This window comes from Peromyscus leucopus, chromosome 8b (genome assembly GCF_004664715.2).
Source record: "Peromyscus leucopus breed LL Stock chromosome 8b, UCI_PerLeu_2.1, whole genome shotgun sequence".
NCBI classification, from domain to species: domain Eukaryota; kingdom Metazoa; phylum Chordata; class Mammalia; order Rodentia; family Cricetidae; genus Peromyscus; species Peromyscus leucopus.
In genome coordinates, this window is record NC_051086.1 from 25,657,487 (window position 1) to 25,680,048 (window position 22,562).

General features: G+C 46.7%; 1 protein-coding gene across 7 annotated transcripts in view; it reads left to right on the forward strand.

Moving 5' to 3' along the window:
• The window catches only part of Clec16a (C-type lectin domain containing 16A), a 215,872-nt gene that overhangs the window by 19,502 nt on the left and 173,808 nt on the right, over positions 1–22,562 (forward strand). For 5 of the 7 annotated variants that reach the window (XM_028872896.2, XM_028872890.2, XM_028872892.2 and 2 more), the window contains exons 4-10: positions 3,848–3,996; positions 6,575–6,680; positions 7,929–7,934; positions 8,288–8,411; positions 14,362–14,536; positions 15,881–15,934; positions 18,978–19,091. In XM_028872896.2, the coding sequence (XP_028728729.1) occupies positions 3,848–3,996; positions 6,575–6,680; positions 7,929–7,934; positions 8,288–8,411; positions 14,362–14,536; positions 15,881–15,934; positions 18,978–19,091 (728 nt within the window). The remainder of the gene's footprint in view (positions 1–3,847; positions 3,997–6,574; positions 6,681–7,928; positions 7,935–8,287; positions 8,412–14,361; positions 14,537–15,880; positions 15,935–18,977; positions 19,092–22,562) is intronic. The other 2 variants (XM_028872891.2, XM_028872895.2) reach the window with 1 other exon arrangement.

A 22,562-nucleotide genomic window follows, 5' to 3' on the forward strand; every position in this document is an offset into this window, starting at 1 on the left:
TTCAGCCTTAACACCGGAAGTGACCGCTGCAGTCTGTGAACATGCTGGGGCAGTTTACTATGGTGGGGTTCTCTGAAGGACTAAGAGAGGGTTCTTCTCTGCTGAGTGAATCTGGGGTGTGTGTGTGTGCGCGCGCGCGCGCGCACTCCCTCTGTATGGCTCAGTTTTGAAGACCTAATGGCCGAGTAGTCCACAGACAGGACTCTGGTCCATGCACTCCAGCCAACACTTTTCAGAGCACTGGAGGAGGCCAGAGAGGTTTTACTCCTACCTCTCTGCTTCAGTTTTGCTGCCCAAAGAGCAAGAGTTTGACTCAGGCCTGCCCTCAATAAGCTCAGTTTACTCATCTGTAACAACCACCCTGGGAGGCAGGGTTCATAGGGCTCTCTCTCATTGTAACTCCAAGAAGGTTTGAGTCATGGGCCCAAAGTAACCATTTTATCAAGTCCAGAATAGAGGAAATGAGCTCAGTGGTCCTCAATGGGCTGCTGGTATTTCCTGGGTACACTGCTGGCATCGGAGCTAGTCTTGGTTGCCATAGTCCTTCCAAGTACAGAGGGGCTGCTTAACATCCTGAGGTACCCAGAACAGACCTTCAGTAGAGCATCACTTAGCCCAGACCCTTATCAATGCTGGCACTGAGCCAGCCTGACATCATTCTGTGCTAGCTTACTTACTCCAAATGCAGCAGAGTCCAGGTCCTGCCCTCGAGAGCGAGAGAAATGGTGGAGTACTCAGACAAAGGCAGGTACTGAGTTCCTGGGACAAGTTTGGAAAAGGGTCTGGTAGGTAAAAAGGGGTAGCCCTTGTGTGGGGTCTGGAGAACTGCTGTGTGGTGACCTCAGCAGTGGCCGCTAGATGGTGCTGCCGCCACAGAGACCTCCTCCTTCCCCTGACTGCAGTCTGACAGATGGGGCTAATTCATTCTCTGCATAGTTTCCCTTGTTATTAGCTTCCGTTTCGCTGGATGCAAAACAAGTGTGGTTTCTGAGCTCTGGGGGGAAGATGCAGCTCCGAGGCCCAGGCCCAGGCCCAGGCCCAGGCCCAGGCCCAGGCCCAGGCCCAGGCCCAGGCCCAGGCCCAGGCCCAGGGCTCAGCTAAAACTGAACATTGCTACAGGGATGTTGCTGAGGCTGCTGGGACAATTCCAGAGTCTTGAGTATTAGTATAGGGTCCCCTTGAGTTTTATTCTGGTGACCCTTTTGAAACCTGTCTAGGGCTAGGAATTAAAAACAGGTACTTTAGAAGTCTTTCCTTCTTAGTGTGGCAGCTTGAAGGTCTGACATGTACATGTTAAAATGGCCTCTGCTGTACAGCTGGCCTGTCCATCACTTTCTAGGACCTAGTACATTAGTCAATTTTAGACATCCAGTACAGGGCTGGTAGCTGTCACCAGTCACTGTTCTGTATATGGAGAATTTAGCTAAGGCCTTGTGACCTTTAGCTAGCACCCCCACTTCCTCCACCCACAGCCTCCATGACCCTTCCTGTTCTCTGCATCTGTGTTGACTGTGTTAGATCTATACAAAAGTGATTTGACATGCGCATGTGTGGGTGCCCTGCTGTGAGAAGCTCGGACATCTGGACTTTCTGGGCAGTTTATTAAAACATTTTTCAAGACAGTTTTTCTCTATGTAGTCCAGGCTGGCCTCAAATTCTTGGTCCTCCTGCCTTAGCTAGGATTACAGTTACACAACACTATGTCCAGTTGCTTTTATTCTTCATTTTAGAAAAAAAGGAGTCATAGTAAAGCAACAAAACTTCATTACAAAGGTGTGGTCAGGCCGGGCGGTGGCCCACGCCTTTAATCCAGCACTCGGGAGGCAGAGCCAGGTGGCTCTCTGTGAGTTCAAGGCCAGCCTGGTCTACAGAACAAGATCCAGGACAGGTACTAAAACTACACAGAGAAACCCTGTCTCAAAAAAACAAAACAACAGAAACAAAAGTATGGTCAGGTGTCTGTAGCCTCCCATCGTACACTCAGCCATATAGGCCATCTGTTCGCTCTGCTCCCACCACCTCCATCCCATCTTCTGTTGGTCCTGCATGTGGCCCTCCCTGGTCTGGCTTACAGCTGTATTGTTACCAAAGAATCTGACTGGGCATCTAGGTGCTTTCCAGGTTTTCGCTATTACACTACTACCGGGAGCCATTGCACAGAGGCCACTGTTGCCTGTGTGGTGACCTAAGTGACAAAGGCCCAAGAGACTGAGATTACTTACTGACTCCCAGGTTTATTATGACAGAATACCACAGGATGTCATCCACAAGTGATGGGGCAGGAAAATCCCAGCCACATAACAGGCCCCTCCACTGATCCCTGCTGGTTCCTTAACCCCACAGCGCTATCTTTTGGAGGACTTGGAAAAGTCCCTATAGGGAGCAGATGAACGCTGTGTCTGTCCCAGAGGCTCTTTTCACATATCTGAAGCTGCTAGCTTTGATGCCATTTGTGTGGCCCCGGGGCCACTGGCCTATAAACACAGGGTTCACTAAGATGTCCTCCATCCTTTCTGGTGTCAGCCCATTGTCCTTCCCCCCGTTGTCCCTAGCCACATGACAACAGTATTCCAGTTATCAGAAGCACCTGGGTTTGCTGTTCCATGGCAAATCATAGGTGGATAAATGCGTTTGGGACAGTTTAAAGAATGGAATGCTATATAGCAATGAAGAGGGAGAGGTAGTGCAGCTGCCACACACAGCAGTGTGACAACACTCAGATGTGGCGATGAGTGAGAGGCAGGCCACAGGCAGCACTCATCCTGTCTGATCCTCTGTGTAAGGTTCACAAACAGGTACACGAGTCTGCAGAGACGGGGCGGTAGAGTGGGCCCTGAGGAACTGCAAATGGACCGGGTCTTACCTGAGTGGGCCTCCAAAGCAGTCATCTGTATCCCATCCCTCAAGTCAGACACCTGAGATTCACGTGCTTCTGTGTGAAATGCCTATGTGCAGGAACTTGAGGTTATATAGAGTTCCATTTCCACATACAGAGACTTACCCATAGCACTTGTGACTATGACTCATTTTGACAAAGTGTTAAGGTTTTTAGGATCCCACCCCACCCTCCTGGCCTCTCTTGGAGCTGGCCCTAAGAGCTTCCTCAGGAACTGTCGCTATCGGGGACATGAGGTCAGTCCGACTGCATGTCTCCCAGCCCGGTGCTCACTAAGGTTGGTTTGGCTCATCTTGCTGGCTGGGTGAGTGGTGATAGCATGGACACCTTCGCCCCCTTGGGTGTATCCCTTCCTAAGTGCATGCTCTGTTGACAAAGCCAGCCTTCCCAACAGCGGTGGGATGTCTTCAGTCAAGGTGCTCCCCATAGAACCGCCAGATGAATGTTAGGGAATTAGGATCTGAGGTGGTTTATCTGGCTCTGGACACATGATAGGGATGCAGTGACCTTATGAAATTGTCACTAGATAGACAGATTGAAGACCAGTGCAGCCCTTCCTGGCATTCAGGCATGACAATGTCTTTTGATGGCCATGTAGGGCAGCTCCTTATTAAAATGAGGTGCCTTTTACCCTTATTTGCAGGTGGCTTGTGACAGTCACCCCATGCCCGTCCTTCCTGCCCTCAGCTTCACACTGAACTTTGCTAGCAATGAACAGAAAACATACATGGGTTTGTCCCTTTTGGTTCACAGAGGAGGCCATGGGCTCCTCCCTGGCAGGACCTGTGTCTTGCAGGTGGTCCTGCCTAGTTCATGATTTCTTTGAGGGGTAAAGGTTAAGCTGCCCATTGTGCTCAGCTGGGTGAGTTCCTGTGCTTATTACCCAACAGCCTTTGCTGGCATTTTCCTCTAGCACAAACTCACCTGTTTCATCTGTGTTCTCTCTCCTAGACTATTTGCTGTCTAATAACTATGTAAATTCCATCATTGTCCATAAATTTGACTTTTCCGACGAGGAGATCATGGCATATTACATATCGTTCCTGAAAACACTGTCGTTAAAGCTCAACAACCACACCGTCCATTTCTTTTACAATGAGGTGAGTGGTGATCCCAGCAGAGTAGCCTTTGCTCTGCATGGTCAGGAGTTTGTCTACAAAGCACTTTCTGCAGCACAGGCTTTAGCATACTTGAAAATAATTTTTTGTTTGGAAATGTATGTTGGTGTGTGCATGTGTGTGTGAAGAATGTAGATGTGTGTTCTGGGTGGATGGAGGCCAGGTGAGGACTCTGGAAGTCCTCTGTCATTCTCTGCCTGTTCCTTTGGATCTCTTCCTGAATTGGGAGCTTGTAGTTTTCAGGGAGCCCCCTTTCACTGCCTGTCTCAGTGGTGGGGTTGCAGGCGCGTGTGAGACCATGGCGGGCTTGCTACATGGTGCTGGGGTTGGAACTCTGGTCTTCAAGATTGTCAAGTAGGCGCTTAACTGCTGAGCTCCACACACTTCTGTTTTTAATTGAACAAATTACCTTTCTATTTTCAATGTAAAATTCAGTTCTCTTTTCTATCCAGAGTTATCCTGTTAAACAGCAGAAACTTCATTTAGGCATGGCTTTTCTACTCCTTGCTGAGTGACCTAGAGAATTCCAGGCCTCTCTTGAGTCTCCTCTTTTGAGAAGCGAGGTGAAACTATGTAGCTGGAATGGGTTTCAGGGACTGGACTAAATGAGATGGTATCTTTAGAGTTGTGTGAAGCGATGCACTTGCTGTCCTTGGAGGCCTGTGTCCTTCACATCCCTTGGGAGAGCTATTAACAACTTAGATAAATTCATCACTTCTACACTAATAGCTCCAAGGAGCTTGAGAATAAGGTCAGTTGTGCTCATGTACTTAAAAGTACAAACGCCAGCTGTGCTGGGTCCATTCATACCAGCTCACTGCACTAGGGGCCCAGCTTTCCCAATCTCCTGCTCAGTAACTGCCCAAGTATCTGTTCAGACTCAGTCCCATATGGTGGCTGCTGCAACTCCTGACATCGCATAGTCACATGCTACTGTCAGAATTTCTAATATCACTTCCTTCCTTGTACCCCTTTTGAGAACACTTCCTCAGAAGTCTCTCCCAGATTTCTTCCTAGGTTTCACTGATCAGAATCATATCACATTCTTCTCCGTGTGCCTGGGCTTTAGGATTGGCTCGTAGCACTGTTTTACAGTGTCCTAGGAAGCTGATATCCCGGAGTCTACAATGGGGTTGGAGGATCTACTTTACTGTCAGGGTAGTTAATTGATGCTGGCTGTACATGGGAGGCCACAGCTCTTTTTAGGGGCCTCTTCCCAGGGCTGTCCAAATGTCCTTACAGTCAGCTTGCTTAGAGTGAGTAACTCAACAGACCACAGCAAACAGTGCTGTTTTCTGCGGCCAGCCTCACAAGGCACACCTTCCTTCTGCCACACTCTTTGGTCACGCAGGCCTGATCTACCTCTCTGTGGGTGGGCACAGCATGAGCCTGACACAGGTGGCCGCCTTGGAGGCTGACTGTCACACAGCCACCTCCTGAGTGGTTGTCACACGTGCCCAAAGCCTGTTTTTGGCTCAGGTGTCCCCTGAGCAGTGGTGGGAGAGCAGAAGCCATGGCTCTGGAAGAGCTGGTCATCCCAGGAGCCTTGTGTTTGTTTGTAAAAGGGTGGATTTAGTTTCCTCTTCAGTCTGAGATAGGATAGTAGTTGCCACTTTTTAGGTTCATACTCGAATGCCAGTCCTCAAAATGGCATTGCCCTTATAAGACAGTTGTTGCTTTGAGCTTCCAGTTCCATTCCAGGAAGGGGGGCTGGCCTGGGTCCCTGAACTGTGTGGAAACAGTGGCCAGCAGGAGGGCAGCGAAGCACACCGCCAGGTCGCTCTGCGCTGTCATCTTCTCAGGCTAAGACACCCTTTTTGTGAACCGTTTCTTTTCTTTTCTTTTTTTTTTTTTTTAAAGATTTATTTATTTATTATGTATACAGTGTTCTGTCTGCACACACCCCTGCAGGTCAGAAGAGGGCACCAGATCTCACTACAGATGGTTGTGAGCCACCATGTGGTTGCTGGGAATTGAACTCAGGACCTCTGGAAGAACAAGCAGTGCTCTTAACCTCTGAGCCATCTCTCCAGCCCCCTGAACCGTTTCATTGGTTCTCTTTGTCCCATTGTAACAGCAGGAGGGAGACTCCCAAAAACCTCTGCCTCCCTGATACTGTTCCACTTTTAGTATTTCCAAATGGAGAACAATGGTAGAGCAGCCAAAGTTGCTGAACTTGGTCTAGCTTGCTCTTATTCAGGCAGGGTCTGACATTGCTAGTGCCGTGTTCTGTGCTCTGTAGGTACCAAGTGCTGGGCTGTGTGCTGGACCAGAAATGACCTCATTTCATCCTAGAGACTAGAAAGTGGGTGCTGTTACCCCTGGTTTATAGATGAAGAAATGGGCTTGGAAATACCTCCTCACACAGCTGAAGGTGATAGGCCAGATCAGGAGACTATGTGACATTCTGTGGACCCTTTTCTTTCCCCTGGCTTCCTCACCTGCCATCATGGTGACATCATTTTATTTTTCTTTTATCACAATCTGACAAATTTCAAAAAGGTTTGGGAGCAGACCTGTCTTGTGGATTTGTAACTTTTGGGTCCATTTTCTGTTTTAGCACACCAATGATTTTGCCCTGTACACAGAAGCCATCAAGTTCTTCAATCACCCGGAGAGCATGGTTCGAATTGCTGTGAGAACCATCACCTTGAACGTCTACAAAGGTAAGTTTCCTCATGCACTCAGGCCTCAAGTGCTGGGCCAAGTGCTGGTTCCTGTGCACCTGAGCACAGTTCCTGAGTCAAGAGAGACTGCCTAGTATGAGCCATGGCTGCTTGTCTCACAGTAGGCTTGCAGGCATATCACTATTCCTTATGGAAATCTTTGTACTGCATGTTCTAGTATTGCCCCCGCTGCTGCCACACAGGATATCCCGAGAAGTCTGTGTGGGATTTGGAGTGGCCATGGAGTAGTTGGATGAAGCAAAACTGTCTTGAAATTTTTTGCTTTCAGTTTTTGCGTTTTGGCTTATAAAATATACTGTATCACACTGTTTTACACTTTATCTTAAAATATGCATGAGAGCATTTCACATCACAAGCAGCAGGGGGCAGTATTGTATTCCTAGCCAGCCACCAAGGCCAGTGCTAACAGATTCCTCCTTCCTCTCAGGATATGGCAGGGAGCCTTTCCAGGAGCCCTGCTTGTGCTGGCATACAGGCTGGCTGCAGGTTTTTGGAGCTGGAACTGCCCCTCTAAGACAATACCTAAAGCCTAATTAATTTCCCTCTAGTAACCACAGTGGAGCTGAGCCCCTATTTCTTGGCCATTTAAGGGCTTTGACTTGCATTACTTGAGATGCTCAGTCAGGGGCCAGGGAGGCCAGTCCTGGGATTACTTTAAATTTAAAGCCTTTCTCAGAGCCTAATTGGGTCCAGCCAGCAGTCCCAAACTGAGACTCTGTGACCCATACCAGCCCTCAGACACATTTTAGATGGCTCAGGTGGACTTGGAAAAAAAAAATGCAGACTAGCCAGGGCTACATAGAGAGGCCTTGTCTCAATAACACAAGTGTATATATATAATTGCACATATTTCAAAATTTGGAGCTTTTGCACAGTGTGCATTTCTGACCTGAAGCTGAGCATTTGGCTGTTCTGGGCTCACACTCCCATGGGGAAGTGGTCAAAGGCTGAGAAGCAACTGCTCCTTTCTGGGCTGGTCTGACTCCCCAGTCTGCACTCCAGCCTTCCCTCTGCCTTGTGAGTTTGCGACCTTGCACACGCACAGCTGGTTCCACTGCTTATGCTCTGTTTTCTCTTGCTCTCTTCTAACTGTGTCTTTTGGTTTAGATGGCTCCTGCCTAGGCTCTGTCCCTCTGGGCTGATGTCTCACCTTCCCAGTTCCTAACCCTGTTAACTGTTGTCTGTTTTTGCCTTTCCTCCAATGCCGATTCCTGTTCCTTATTCCAGTGTCATGTAAGTTATTAACCTCTGGTTTTCCTCTTTCTGAATTTGCCTTACAAGTAAACCCAGGAGACTTGCTTGAGAGTGCTGCATCCCAGTGTAGTCAGGTCTTGCCCATTGCCTCTCCAGTGCCACCTGCAATGGCAGCAATAGCAATTGAGTGTGTTAACTGAGAATAGTACCAGCACTGCTTTGTTTGATGAATAAAATAAGCATTTCCAAGTGTTTCCAGGAAAGACAGAGAGTCTCAGATGGTAGCAAGACTTTTTCGTGGTGGGTTTTGGTTGTTTGGGTGTTTTGTTTTGTAAGACTGTCCTTGAGTTATTTTGGTAGCTCACTGTTTCTTCTTCTGTAAATCTTCTCAGTGGATAACCAGGCCATGCTGCACTACATCAGAGACAAAACTGCTGTCCCGTACTTCTCCAATTTGGTCTGGTTCATTGGGAGCCACGTGATCGAACTTGACAACTGTGTGCAGACAGATGAGGAGTAAGTAATGCTCCACTGGTCTCATCAGACAGGGTGGTGAAGGGAGCATTCTGTGTCCTCCAGGAGAAATGGAGAGCAGAGCAGCACTGACCCAGACTATAAAAGGTTCTGCCCACCTGTGTAGGACAGTGGGAATGTGGACTTTTTCCACGTGCCTCTGGATGGAGGTAGTACCTCCCTAGCTGGGGCTGCTCGGCTGATCATCAGATGAGGATGTACGAATCACCAAAATGTCGAGCGGGGCAGCTGGGTCACTTGCTAAAGCACTGGCTTCATAGACCTGAGTTCTATTCCTAGAACCCACATGAGAATGCTGGGTACAGTGGCAGAGGCAGGCAAGTCCCTGGAAGCTTTTTGGCCAGCTAACCTACTTGGTGAGTTCCAGACCAGTGAGATACCCTGTCTTACATAAAGGTATCAGTGTCCGAGGTATGACACCTGATGTTGTCCTTAACTTCCAAGCCTGCACACATGTGTACGTACACACAAATACATGCACATATACTCTATCCTCCCTCCATACAGACACAAAATGGTCAAAATGTGATCTGTCCATGCAGTGGAATAGTATTTAACCATTAATGTCTGAAGTGCTGACACATTGCTATGCTATGGATAAACCTCAAAAACATTGCCCTGAGTGAAGGGAGCAGACACACAGCCTGTGATTTCACTGAAATGCCCAGAAGAAGCAAATCTAAAGGCAGAGTAGACTGTGGTTTTCTAGGCCTGGAGTACAGGATGAGGGAGGTGTTTCTGAGGAAGGGACAGAAAGCCATTCCTGATGAGAACAGAGCTTTTGGCAGACAAGATTACAATTGATCTCAAGTCAGGTATGATGAGCATACATGGGGTCTTGTAGAAGAATCCTTGCTAGGCCTTGAGTTCAATTTCTAGCACTCCAAGAACAAACAAAAATGTTAAAAACCCATTAAATTATGTATGTGAAACAAGTGAGTTTTATTGTAAGTGAATCATATCTCAAGAAAAAGTTTTAAAAATAGTTTAAGATGGTAGTGGTGATTTTGTCCTCAGAGTGATGACTTAAAGTTCCACGTTGGGCTCTTCTATCGTAGTACTATTAACTGTCTGAACTGGGCACTTCATGGCTGTAGTTCCCTCTTTGCCTTGCAGAATGTTCAGCAGCTTGCATGGCCTCTTCTGTCCGTAAGTGGCTAATGGCACCTCTCCAGTCAGGACCACCAAAAATGCCTCCTGACATTACTTCACCCTCAGCTGAGAACCACCACCCCAAATAAAGGCTTCACCTAGCCTTGTCAAAGGTCTGCTTGGAGGGATCCAGAGAGGAGCTCTCCTAGACAAGGAGCTAGGCAGCATGTGCAGTCTAACACTGGTGTTGTTGGAGGGCTTCTCTCCAGGTTCCTCAAGCCCCGCAGTCCACAATCCACTTGTAAAATAATCACTCAGACGCTTATATCACTTATAAACAGTATTGCCGTGGCAGGCTTCTTGTTAACTGTTCTTATATCTTAAATTAACCCATTTCTATAAATCTATACCTTGCCACATGACTGGTGGCTTACCGGCGTCTTCACATGCTGCTTGTCCTGGAGGTGGCTGCAGTGTCTCTCCCTCAGCCTTCCACTTCCCAGAATTCTCCTCTCTCCTTGTCCCATCTACTTCCTGCCTGGCCACCTACTTCCTGCCTGGTCACTGGCCATCAGTGTTTTATTTATATAGAATGATATCCACAGCATTTCCCCTTTTTTTTCTTTTTTTAAAAAGTAAGGTTTTAACTTTAACATGGTAAAATTACATATAACAAAACAATTATCGAGCAAGAATTACAGTTACAATATTAAAGATGTTCTATCTATCTTATATTTGTGAGTTTAAGGTTTTATATCTAACTTATCTTTTATCATAACTGAGGAAATTACAACTATCTAGTTTTCAACCACATCAAAGACCTGAGAAGGAACATAATGGTACCTGAGAAATGGTAGATGGATGCAAGCAACTTTCGGGAATCTTGCAAAAGTAGACCAAGACAGCTGGCAGCCTGGACGGTCACCTAATGTTTTTCAGCATTGTTGGTGCATTTAAATTGGCTACAGGCCTAGAGTATCTGACAGACCATTTTTAGAAGCAGGAATTCTGAGAGACCATCTTACCCTGTCTTGGCAGAGTACAGTGGTCGCTTTCCTTGTGTCCCGCTTGTCCAGAAAGGACAGCATTGCATTTGTATTGTCAGCCATCAAGGCAAGGGCAGTTCTTTGCCCAGTAGGCCATTTTGTGCCAAAAAGACAAACTTCCAAATGGAAATGTCTTAGAAGCCCAACATTCTCTCGGGATCAATTGGTGCAGCCAGGAGCAATTGTGTCTCACGTCAACAGAATTTTAAGTTATTTAAATGCCATATTCTCTAGGTCTATGAAGTGTTTGAAGATTACCTATCTATCTGAAATATATCTATGTATACCTAGAAAACTTAACTAACATGGCTACAGATATGATTATCATAGATGACTAATTATTAATCTATTTTTTAATTATCCATTACAATTTTAAATGAGTTACATAAACATAATACCTCAAACAAGAATAGAAATATATATATACACAGTATAACAATATTAACTTCAAGTTTGTATCAATAAACCAAAATTTATACCAATGTAAAACATTTTAAACAAGTTGTTCTTTAAAAGTAGGTTGATTAATCTATCCTTTTATCTTATCATCTCTATATCCTCCTATATATCTATATCATATCCCCTTTTCTTTTTTAGAAAGAGATCACATTTATAATCAACCTGTTTTAAATAAAAATATTGGTTTTCTCTGTCCCACTCCAGAGGGCTCTTCTGATTTGGGACACAAGAATCGCTTAACCATTTTTTTTTTTTAAAGCAATATGTCTGGGTTTAGAGGGGGAGTGAGCCAATTCCACCTCTAAAGCCAGCTTGGTATATTTGGGAATTTGGCCGTAGCATCTCTTACTACTTCCTGCTGGAGGGGGGCGCTGTATCTTATGGGGATGCAAAGAAAATTTTAGACCTATGGGGTAGTCCGTGAGGCTGTATTGTTTGAACCAATTGCCTTGAAACCGCTCTGGATGTTGGATCATCTGGGCCATGGTGTCATCGGAGACCTTTCAGGGGGTCTTGGCTGGTGAAACCTGATGTATCTTAATCTGGAACAAATCCACAGCCTCTGGCTTTCTGTGGAAACAAAAGCAGAACCTCTTTTCCAAAGCAACATATCCTTAAATCCAAATTTTGAAGTCAAGTTACCTTTAAAATATACATTTTGGCATAACTCAACAGCTTTTGCAATCAAATGTTTTTCTTCAGTTATGAATATCAAAGACAACATAATCCAGATTCTGTGTGTGGTAGCCATCGTTACGTGGCTTATTTTTTATATTACCTTGAGCCTTGAGCCTATTGCTTTAAACTGCACCATTCTAAGACTGAAACGGCGCTGTGGCTGCTGGCTCCGCCCAGTTCAGCTTCCCAACATGGCAGTGGTATGTTTTCCGCCAGCTCTGGGAGTCATCAAGTCTCAGAAATAGTGGGTCTAAGCTTTTATCAAAGCAGCGTGTAGCCCAGAAACCTTTTTTTTTTTTTTAAATAATAGTAAAGACTAAATCTACCACACAGCTTAATGTGCCGCTGGCAGACGCCTCATTTCCGCCATACTGCCGGTCAAACGCACACGCCAGGAACCCGCCAGTGTTCAAACCCGTGTTTTGCGGTGTCTAGCTGCCTGTATGAGACAAGAAGCAGGAACCTGGTTTTGGCTCTGTTTAGAATTGGTTATTAAATATTCTCAGGTTTAAGGTGGAAACTCGAGCCATTGGGCGCCATTTGTTGTTGGAGGGCTTCTCTCCAGGTTCCTCAAGCCCCGCAGTCCCACAATCCACTTGTAAAATAATCACTCAGACGCTTATATCACTTATAAACTGTATTGCCGTGGCAGGCTTCTTGTTAACTGTTCTTATATCTTAAATTAACCCATTTCTATAAATCTATACCTTGCCACATGGCTGGTGGCTTACCGGCGTCTTCACATGCTGCTTGTCCTGGAGGTGGCTGCAGTGTCTCTCCCTCAGCCTTCCACTTCCCAGAATTCTCCTCTCTCCTTGTCCCACCTACTTCCTGCCTGGCCACCTACTTCCTGCCTGGTCACTGGCCATCAGTGTTTTATTTATATAGAATGATATCCACAGCACACTGGGGAGAAGCAAGGCTAAAGAAATGGTAGGGTTGATGGAGCTTTCTGGAAACCGAGAACCCGTGTGGTCACAGCCTCAGATGTGAACCGAGGCACGGTCCTCCAGAAGGAACGATGTGCTTCAGGGAAGGACGTGAACTCGTAGTCTGTAGATCTGCAGGGACCAGTGTGATAATGTCAGCTCTAGTTATTCAGTGACGGCTGTGGGGGACAGCAGGGAGTCAGTTCTGTGGTGAGGGGAGCTCAGTGGGCGGCATCTAAAAAGGGTCAGGAACAGAGTGGAAGTCAGTGCAGATTTCACAGAAGGTGGGCGGGACTGCCTGCAGAAAGAACCAGGGATTGACATTTGCTCAGCTGGGCCTGGGAGCTCAGACACTCGGGAGGCTTAAGCAGGAAGATCAAAAGTCAAGGCCTGTCTTGGCTATATAGTGGCTTCAAGGCCACCAGCCTGGGCAACTGAGTAAGAAGAATCTATTTCAAAATAAAGTAAAAAGAGGGCTAGGGATGTAACTCAGTAGTAGAACACGTGCCTAACACACATGAGACCCCAGGCTTAGGCCCTAGTATCATACCCACACTTCCTTCTCTGGGTTGGGGAGCTCTGGGCCAGATCTGACCAAGGCTGTTAAACCCACACATGCATATTACTTCAGTTCTAAAGGAAAACATCCAAAAGTGAGGCATGGTAAAGCCCACTAAAGCCAGTTTTTGATGGCATCTTAAGGGTGGAGTATGGAACATTTTGTGTGTGTGTGTGTGTGTGTGTTCTGGGTCTCTGGTGGAATGGTTCATAGATTCTCATTATATTTGGGCTTTGCAATGTGGATTTCCTATCGGTATTTAGGGAAAGTGTTTACAGTATGGAAAAACTGCCCTAAATTATGTGAAAGCAAATCTGAGCCTGCTATAACTTCCCTGCCTGATACATAGTACTTCTAGGATATTAAGCACATTTTAGATTGACTGGGGGTGGGGGAGAAAAACATGCAAACCAAGCTGTCAGGTGGTAAGTTCCAAATGTCAATAGTGGGGTGTTCATTAGTGGTGACCCCACTGGAACCTTTTCTTTCCTCTGGCTTTTATCTTCCAAGTCGCCTGTCTTCTGAAATGGCCATCTGTAACTTGGGTAGTAGTAATGCTGATACAAACACAATGCCCCTACTTCCCGGCTGACTGCTCTTTGCCCACCTTCTGCTTGGAGGTGGTAAAGTCTGTTTCTGGCTGCTTTGACTCTGTCCTTTTGACTGCACCCTGAAAACATGGGCAGCAGGGCTGTTGATTGCTGCAAGATCACAGAAGCCACCAGCGTGGACTTGAGGAGGAGTGTGTGTCTTTGTTCTGTGTCTCTGCCATGTGGTGACTGGAGCTGCAGAGTAAGGCTTTCTTTGTCTACAGTTCTTGCCTCTGGAGCACTTGGCTTGGCGGGATGTCTGGCTCCCTTAGTGCTGCTCATCTGTGGATCTGAGAAATCTTACTACGTTGTGCAATGACTTCCTACAAGGGCGTCACCCCCACTTGTTTGAAGCTGTAGGTGCCTGTGCCAAGGCCATGGGGGAAAGAGCCCCAGGAGTTACACAATGTTTTCAGTGGTCCCGTGTATTATTCTTTCGTCTGTCTTCCTATGGGGGGGGGCAGTAGCTACACTAGCTCGCCTGATTGACTAGCTTACCTAGATGGGTGTGTGAGTGAATGTTTAAGCTGAAGGCCCCAAACCTTGGCCTCTGGGCTGAGAGGAACATTTCTCTCACAGGCATCGGAATCGGGGGAAACTGAGTGACCTGGTGGCTGAGCACCTGGACCACCTGCACTATCTCAATGACATCCTGATCATCAACTGTGAGTTCCTCAATGATGTGCTCACAGACCATCTGCTCAACAGGCTCTTCCTGCCACTCTATGTATACTCACTGGAGAACCCGGACAAGGTGAGTCTGCAGCTGGCCCATTGCCTCCTGCAGGTGTCTTCCAAGAGGGACAATGCTGCCTTCGGCTGGAGCAGCTTTTGTAGGGAGTGGGTAGCAAAACCTCACACCCCAGGGAAAGGCCTTTCAGAGCCCCCCCCCCCCAAACTGGTTCTCCCTTCTTGATGAGAAAGTGACCAAGAAATGTAAGATCCCTGGTACCAGGGAAGTGAGAGACCCTAGAATCAGCCTCTGCACTCCAGCGAGCCCTTCTCTGAGGTGCTACCATCACCCCAGCTTTCTCTGGTGCTCACTAGAGCTTATTTTCAGACAAGTACCAGGCAGCACTAGAAGCTTCATGGGAGACACATAGGAAGTGCTGGAGCATGCTCAAGGAAAGGTCCCCTAATACAACACAAATTGTCTGCCTGAGTCCTCCACAGGGGGCGGGATGGGGTTGAGGATGGCAATTTCCTAGGATACCATCTGTCCTGGGGGGTTCTGGTTCCATGGGCATAGGTTAGGACAGGGAGTCTGCATGTGTAACCCATCTCTAGGTGATGCTATGAGTGACTGGTTCCGGGATCCCCAAGAGAAAAGCTGCTTCAGGGAGAGAGGCCTCAGTTGTCCCTTCAGAGTTAAGGTTGGAGTGAGAGGGGTGAGAGAACACAGGTGTACCCATCAGCGGCCTTATAAGGAGCAGACCCGCCAGCTGTCCTCCTGCAAGGGACCTCATTAGATGTGTCCCAAGGGCGTGGCACCTTTTTGGACCTAGAGCATGGGCATTCTTCCAATTAATGAGTAATACAGCACAGGGAAGTCAACTCTGACTCGCACTGTAGCAGCTCTAAGAGAGAATCACTGAGACCTGAGGTTGGAGTCATTTCTACTTCTTTCCTTGGATTGGGCACAAAACCAGGATCCTGAAGATCCCCCCACCCTCCTAGGACTGGTCTGACATGGCCATTTGAAGCTGAGGGCAAACAAGGAGCTGGCTTTGTCGTTGTATATTTGTTTGGTTTTTTTGAGGCCAGAGGGACCCATGTTGTGAAGGCCTCTTCCTGAAATAGGCCTGGGGCCCTCAGTGCCCAGCTGGGGAATGAGCATTCTGTAACTCTGGAAGTGAGTAAGCTCCTGTGTTGGGTCAGCTGCCAAGCCAGGGCTATGGTGCAGGATTCTTAGGGGAAAGGCTAGCAGCCTCTATGTGGATTGGGATCAAGCTGAACTTGTCTACTCCAGAGTAGGCTCTTGACTAGTGCAGTGGGCAAGGGGTTGCACTTCTCAGTTTGAACTGAGGACTGGGGTCTTCTAGGTTTTGTGTATGCCTTTGGTGACCCGAGCCACCTCTTTTTCTCTGTCCTTCACTAGGGAGGAGAACGCCCAAAAATCAGCCTTCCAGTGTCCCTGTATCTTCTCTCCCAGGTACGTTTGTTCTGTCTCCAGTGTCTCCTACACATATGGGGTCCTGTGGTGTATCCAGGGTGCTTATTTAGCTCTGTGGCCCCCATCTTGAAATAAAGTCCCAACACAGAGAATGGTTGTTGTGTTTTCCATACAGCGAGTAGGACTCAGCCTCATGGTAGAAGGTGGAAAGGAAAGGGAAATGATACCTGGCATCCGTGCTGTTGACTTCTAGATGAGGCTTCCCAAACAACTGGCTGGTGCTCTCCATAGCCTGGAGATGTGGGCTCGTGTGGCTTTTGTTCACAGTGCTTAGAAATGAGCCCTGGTTGCTGGACAAAGGCACACTCATAGCTGTGGTCTAGCACACAGCCTTGCCAGGCTGTCTGCAGAGGGTCTGTAGTGGTTCTGGTTCCAAGAACACCGTCTGAAGGGATCTTAGAGCAGCTATAGCCTGAGATTGGAGTCTCAAGTCGGTTTGCCTGCCTCCCTCCTTAACTGTTTCTTCCTTCACGTCTTGTAATTACGTAATATTTACAAGAAGAGGGAAAACTCCATGGTGACCCAGTTACATAACTTCAGAAATATTTTTATTTCTAGCAGTCCAGATTCATGGGTCACTTCACCCAGCTCTCACGTAGCCAGATGTTTGCTTAGAGCTCTGTTTCCATGTCTGCCGTGGTACCAGGGCTGAATCCCTTTAGTGAGATTTCCTTTTACTTGGATCCCCATTGTTTCAAGTTTGGGGTGATGCTGGCACCTGCTCAAGTGAGAAGAGGTCCAGTTACCATTTTCCCACAGTGGGGAGGTCGATTGGGTCCAGATGTAGCCTGATCACTGCTTGTATCCTGGAGCCTTGTTCTGGAGGCCCTATTTGCTCAGAACTCTGCCTGAGGCCTGCTCTGTCTCAGGCCCCTCTATGCCACCAACCTTTAGCACCTTAACAAGACACCTTCTCCTGGCAGACCTTTGTGCTGACTCACTGCAAGCCTGTCAGCATCTCCTGCTGGGAATTCTGGGAGTCTGGCAGGACTCAAACAGGTCAGTTGCTCAGCTACAGAGGTCTAACCAAGAAACTCATTCTCACAACTCATCAGCTGTTGGAGCATCACATAGGCAGGTTTCCCTGTGAGGAGCGTGGTCACCAGCTCCTGGGCTACTCCTTCAGCTTCTTCTTTGAGAAGCATCTCTTAGTGTCTTAGAGAAGGACTGATGGCCCAGGCCACTCATCATTTGATCTTTCACTCTCTCTCAGAACACAACTTTAATTCATTGTTGCTAAGACTCATAACCTTAAAAAGATCTCTTCCAAACTCAAACTTGGGCTAGCAAAATGACTCAGCAGGTAAAGTGCTTGAGGACAAGTCTGATGACCCCAGTTGATACCTGAAACCTACATGGTAGACTAAGAGAACCTCCTCCATCTATCTGTTCTCTCTTCCACATACACGCCATGATACTCACATGGGTACACACATACACACAAAAATAAATAAATGTAAGAAAAAAATTAAATGAAAAGTCTTGAGCCTTAGTTGGGTGTGGTGGCTCATGACTTTAATTCCAGCACTCAAGATGCAGGCAGATCTTGTGAATTTGTGGCCAGCCTGGTCTACATAGTCAGTTCTAGGACAGTTAGTACTACACAGTAAAACCCTGTCTCAAAAAAGAAGAAGAAGAAGAAGAAGAAGAAGAAGAAGAAGAAGAAGAAGAAGAAGAAGAAGAAGAAGAAGAAGAAAGGAAAAACCTTTAGCCCTTCTTCCTTTCTCCCCTACACTGTCATTTAGCTTAATTATAATGTGGCCTAAATGTGTGAAAAGTCCAGTTTAAATGCTATGACCTTAAAGCATCTACATTCCTATAAAATTGACACATGCTTACAAGTATTGCCAGCATAGCTACCATGAAAACTCACATCTATGGCAGTAATTTAGTATAAGAAGTGATGCCATCCTCTAAAACTAAGCTGCCTCCCATCATAAGAACATGGTGCAGATAGCCTGGCCTGGGCAAACTTGTACATCTCTCCTGTGGGGATCCCTTCTACCATGCTCCTGGTTCAGAGTCAGGAAAATGAGCACTATATGCAACCACCCACAAGGATCTGTCTATCTGCCAAGATTTGTCCACAGGCAAGGGTCAATACACAAGCAGAGATCTGTATACAGGCAAAGATCTGCCCACAGAGATCCATCCATCAATAGCCAAGAATCTATCCATAGGCAGGGATATGTCCACCGACAGAGATCTGTCTATAGATAGAGATCTGTCTGCTAGAATCTGTACACCTGCCAGGGTCCCATGGATATGGTGGATATACCACACACTATACTACATCTATTGCCTATATTTTTAAAATTTTTTATTAGTGTGTATGTGCATGAAGTAGGGGTTAACACATGTGCCATGGTGTGCATGTGAAGGTCAGAGGACAACTTTGTACAGTCAGTTCTCTCCTACTGTAGGTTGTAGGTATTGAACTCAGGTTGCCTGGCTTGCAGAGCCATCTTACTGGCCCACTTCTACATTTTAAAACACGGTAGTGAGTGTGTCTAGACCAACTTGACAGGTCAGTTTTGAACACCCTGATTCCTAAAGCCACTCTTTGAGCATGAGGCAGCAAAGTGGGTGACAACTAGAGCTTTCTGCTGTACATCCCAGCCTGACTGGACCTACTTCTGGCTCCTGTGACTTCCACCTACAACACTGCTGTAACCCAGCATGCTGAAACCCACACCAGGGCTTGGGGTAATTCCAGTGCTGGAATCTCAGCATCACTGCCCCTTTACCAGTCCTGGTGCCACGGAAAGGAAGGAGTGTACTGATCGGGCTGCTCCTTTCCCACAGTGCTCCACTGGAGCAGCGATGGTGTTGATGTACTCCCAAGAAAGAACAGCCAGCCAAATAGGCAATGGGGGTTGGGGGGGAAAAGAAGCCCTCTGGAGTTGAGGGGCTACTTTCTCTTTGATGGCACCCATCCTCAGCCTGGGTATTTTGGATCAGGGAGGAGGAGAGTGGAGGACTGAGCTCCTCAATGCATATCCCATCTTACCTCTTTCACCAGGTCTTCCTCATTATACATCATGCCCCACTGGTGAACTCTCTGGCTGAAGTCATTCTGAATGGCGATCTATCTGAGACATACACAAAGCCTGCACAGGATGTTCCCAGAAGTTCTGTAAGTCACTCTGGGCTGTGTCCACACTTTGATAAGAAGAAGTACTGTTTTGTTAATTCATGTTTCTCTGAAGTAAGAAAATAATATTTTTATTATACATAAGTGTTGATATGTAAGGTGGTCTGAGACACAGGGAATCTAGTTAGAGTCTTTAGATGTGCACCTGGGGAAATCTGGAGTCCAACATTAGCAGCAGATTTGATCAGTTGGGTGTTGCTGAATGGATTGTGTAACTCATGGTCCTTAGATTTTATGTGTACAAGGCACTATTACTGGGACAGAATGGGAGTGGAGAGAATAACCTGTATAAGACACATATATCCGCAGAGATTAGGTAGTGGCCATCTGTGAGTGATGCAGGTCCAGTGTAAGAAGAGGAGGGCATGCCAGTACAGCAGTCTGGACAGCTTCTCCTTGTGCACTGCTGCTGTCCCACCCAGCCTGAAGGCATTCTGGGGAGTCTGAATGTCATAGTCTCCAGTCATCTCGTTTCCAGAGAAGCAGAAGTTCTTGACTTCTAGGTAATTACTGAAATTTATGGACTAAGTATGTCTAGTCATGTTAGGTTTTGTAGAGCTTAGCATTACACTTTGCACACTAAGGAAGGGCAACACCTGGGCCCAGGACTGACTTCCTGGACTCTTTTCCTGCTTGTCCCAGTGGGGACTGTCCCAATTTGTTCTTTCTCTCCCAACCCACCTGTGTCCTTACCACATCCATTGCTGGAAAGGGCCTCACACCTAGCTCCTCGGAGGTCTCATCTTGTTGAGTTCCTTGTGGCTGCTATCATGTTTGCGGCTGTGTAGGCTGTGACAGGAGTTCCTACAGGCATCTGAGAGAAGCAGGGAGCATCTTGTACTAGGACTGTTTCATGAGGTCTTATCCTCATTACTGATTCTGCAGCAGGAGGCCCACAAGAATATGTAGGGCATAGTACAACCTGTGTTGTCCACCTGCATATATGAGTGCAACGTGATTCTGTAGAAGGAAGGATTTTGTGTGTGCACATGTGTGTGCAGATGCCTGTGGAGGCCAGAAGATAGTGTTGGATCCCATGGAGCTGGAGTTATAGGTGGTTGTGAGCCACCCACCATGGGTGCTGGGAACTGAACCCTGGTTTCTGCAAGAGCATCAAGTGTTCTTAATAGCTGAGCCTTCTTTCCAGACCTTTCTATAACTTCTTAAGTAGGTTTTGCTGAGTGGGTGTAGTAATGCAGAACCAATGCAGCAGAAGGAGCAGAGCCCCAGCCAGCTGTTCAGCCCTCTACTAGCTGGATAACCTTGAACAAGTTGTTCTTCCCACTTAGGAAATCAGGGAGAGTGAGCTGGGTTCCAGGGGCTATCAGTAAGGAGAGAGAGAAAAAATAGATTCTAAGTGCTATGCAAATGCCCAGCAGATTGCAGCCTGACCCCCCCGGCCACTTGGTTTGTTCTTGAAGTGGTCAGAAGAAAGTCTTATGAGTTACCAGCATTGAAGTTTAGAGTTTCACTTATGAGTTCAGAGTTTTGGAGATTAGTGAGTGGTCAGACAACCTGGTCCCCATTATGCACATTTCTGCAGGAACCACCTCAGAGGCTGCCCCCAAGAGACATATTTGTTTATTTTGCCTTGTCCCGACCCAGCCCGCTGCTAATTGACACTTGTTTGTATTAATAACAGTTTAAAATATCTTAGGTCCTTTTGGAAGCTTTTTTCAAGCCCTGGTATAGCTGCCTAGGCTGCTCACAGAATGTCTTCCATCAGCAGTGCTGAAGTTAGACTAGGAGTTGTAAGAGATGAACCCAGAGTTCTTAGGGTGCTGCTTCTCACAGGTTACTTAACTTTATGGCAAGAACGTTTAACATGAGTTTCACCCTCTTAACTAACATGTGTGTGTGCCTGTCGAGGTCAGAGTGCTCGCCACTTTCTTATTTTCTTTGAGACAAGTCTCTTACTGGATCTAGAGTTCACTGATTCAGCTAGATTGGCAGGTGGTGGGCTCCCAGGAACTGTCTTTGTCTCCTCACGGCTCTGGGAGTACACACACCATGATGCCTGTTTCTCATGTGGTGCTGGGGACTCATATTTAAGTTCTGGCATTTGCGTGGCAAGCACTTTACTGATGGAGCCATCTCACAGCTCCCTTATCAAGCTTTTAAATGCATGATGCATTATTGTTGCCAATAGGCTGGTGCCTCACAGATCTCTTGAACTCATTCATCGTGTAGGCCAGCGTGCTCTCTATGTGCTCCAGAGCCACCTGCAAAACTAAAACTTTATTCCTCTTGAATTCTTCCCCTTCTGTCTCCCTGCAGACATCGTCCCACCCTCTGCTTCTATGAGTTTGATGATTTTAGATGCTTCATAAAGAAGTGGAATCATGTAGTGCTTCTTTTCTTTTCTATACCCATTTCATTCTACAACATGTAGAATGGTGTCCTCAAAGTTCAACCATTTTGCTATCTATTGCCAAATTTCCTTAGATTTTAAAGGCTGAATAATATGTGTATATACCCATTTTCTTTTTTAATTCTGCATTTCTTATTGGCATATATTGATTATACATAACAGATTTCACTATGACATTTTCATACACGCATATAAACTATTTTGTCATATTCACCCCTATTATACTCTCTTGTCCCCATTTCACTCCTGATTATCTGCTTCCTTTTCCCAGCTTGCTCTGCTCTGCTTTCATTTCCTCTTTTATTTTCTCTAATAGCCAGGGAGTTTCAGTAGAGCTGTGTATAGGAGCACAGGCCCCTTCTCAGTGCCTACACCACTGAAGAAGATGTTTCTCTCTTTCCTAGAACATCACTGCCAATAAGTCCTCATAGAGAACTGTGCCCTTCGGAGCTGGAGCCTCTCCTCCCAGCTACCATGAACTGTCTATATGTCATCAGGGAGGGGTGGGGCTCAGGAGCCCCTCTGACTCCATGATAGACTGTTGGTGGGTCAGGTCTTATGCAAGTCATCACAGCAGTTATGAGCTCATGAGTGCAGTGGCCATATCACACTTGGGACATGGTTTTCCATATCACACCACTCCATCCTCTAGCTCCTAACATTTTTCCTGCCTTCTCTGTGATGTTCCTTGAACTTTGAAAGGGATGATATAAATGTCCCATTATGACCAAGCATTCAGTAATCATTTATTTATACCCATTTTCTTTATTAATTCATCTGCTAGTGTGCAGACTGCTAAAGGACATTTTTACCAAGGTAATTATAGATTTGCATGCAGCTGTAAGAAGTAATTCGGAGAAATTGTCCCTGCTTTTAATCCCATGGTGATGCCTTCAGAACTACAGTACCTGACCACAAGCAGGACACAGCAGACAAGTCCTGGTTTGTAGCTTAAGCAAAAGCACAGAACAGACGGTTACTGGCCACCTCTGAGATGAGCCCTCTGTTAGATGGATCTCAGGGGGTCTACCTTTTCTCCCCATGGCCTCTTCTTGGGGCAGAGGCCCAGCCTCCACTGTGAG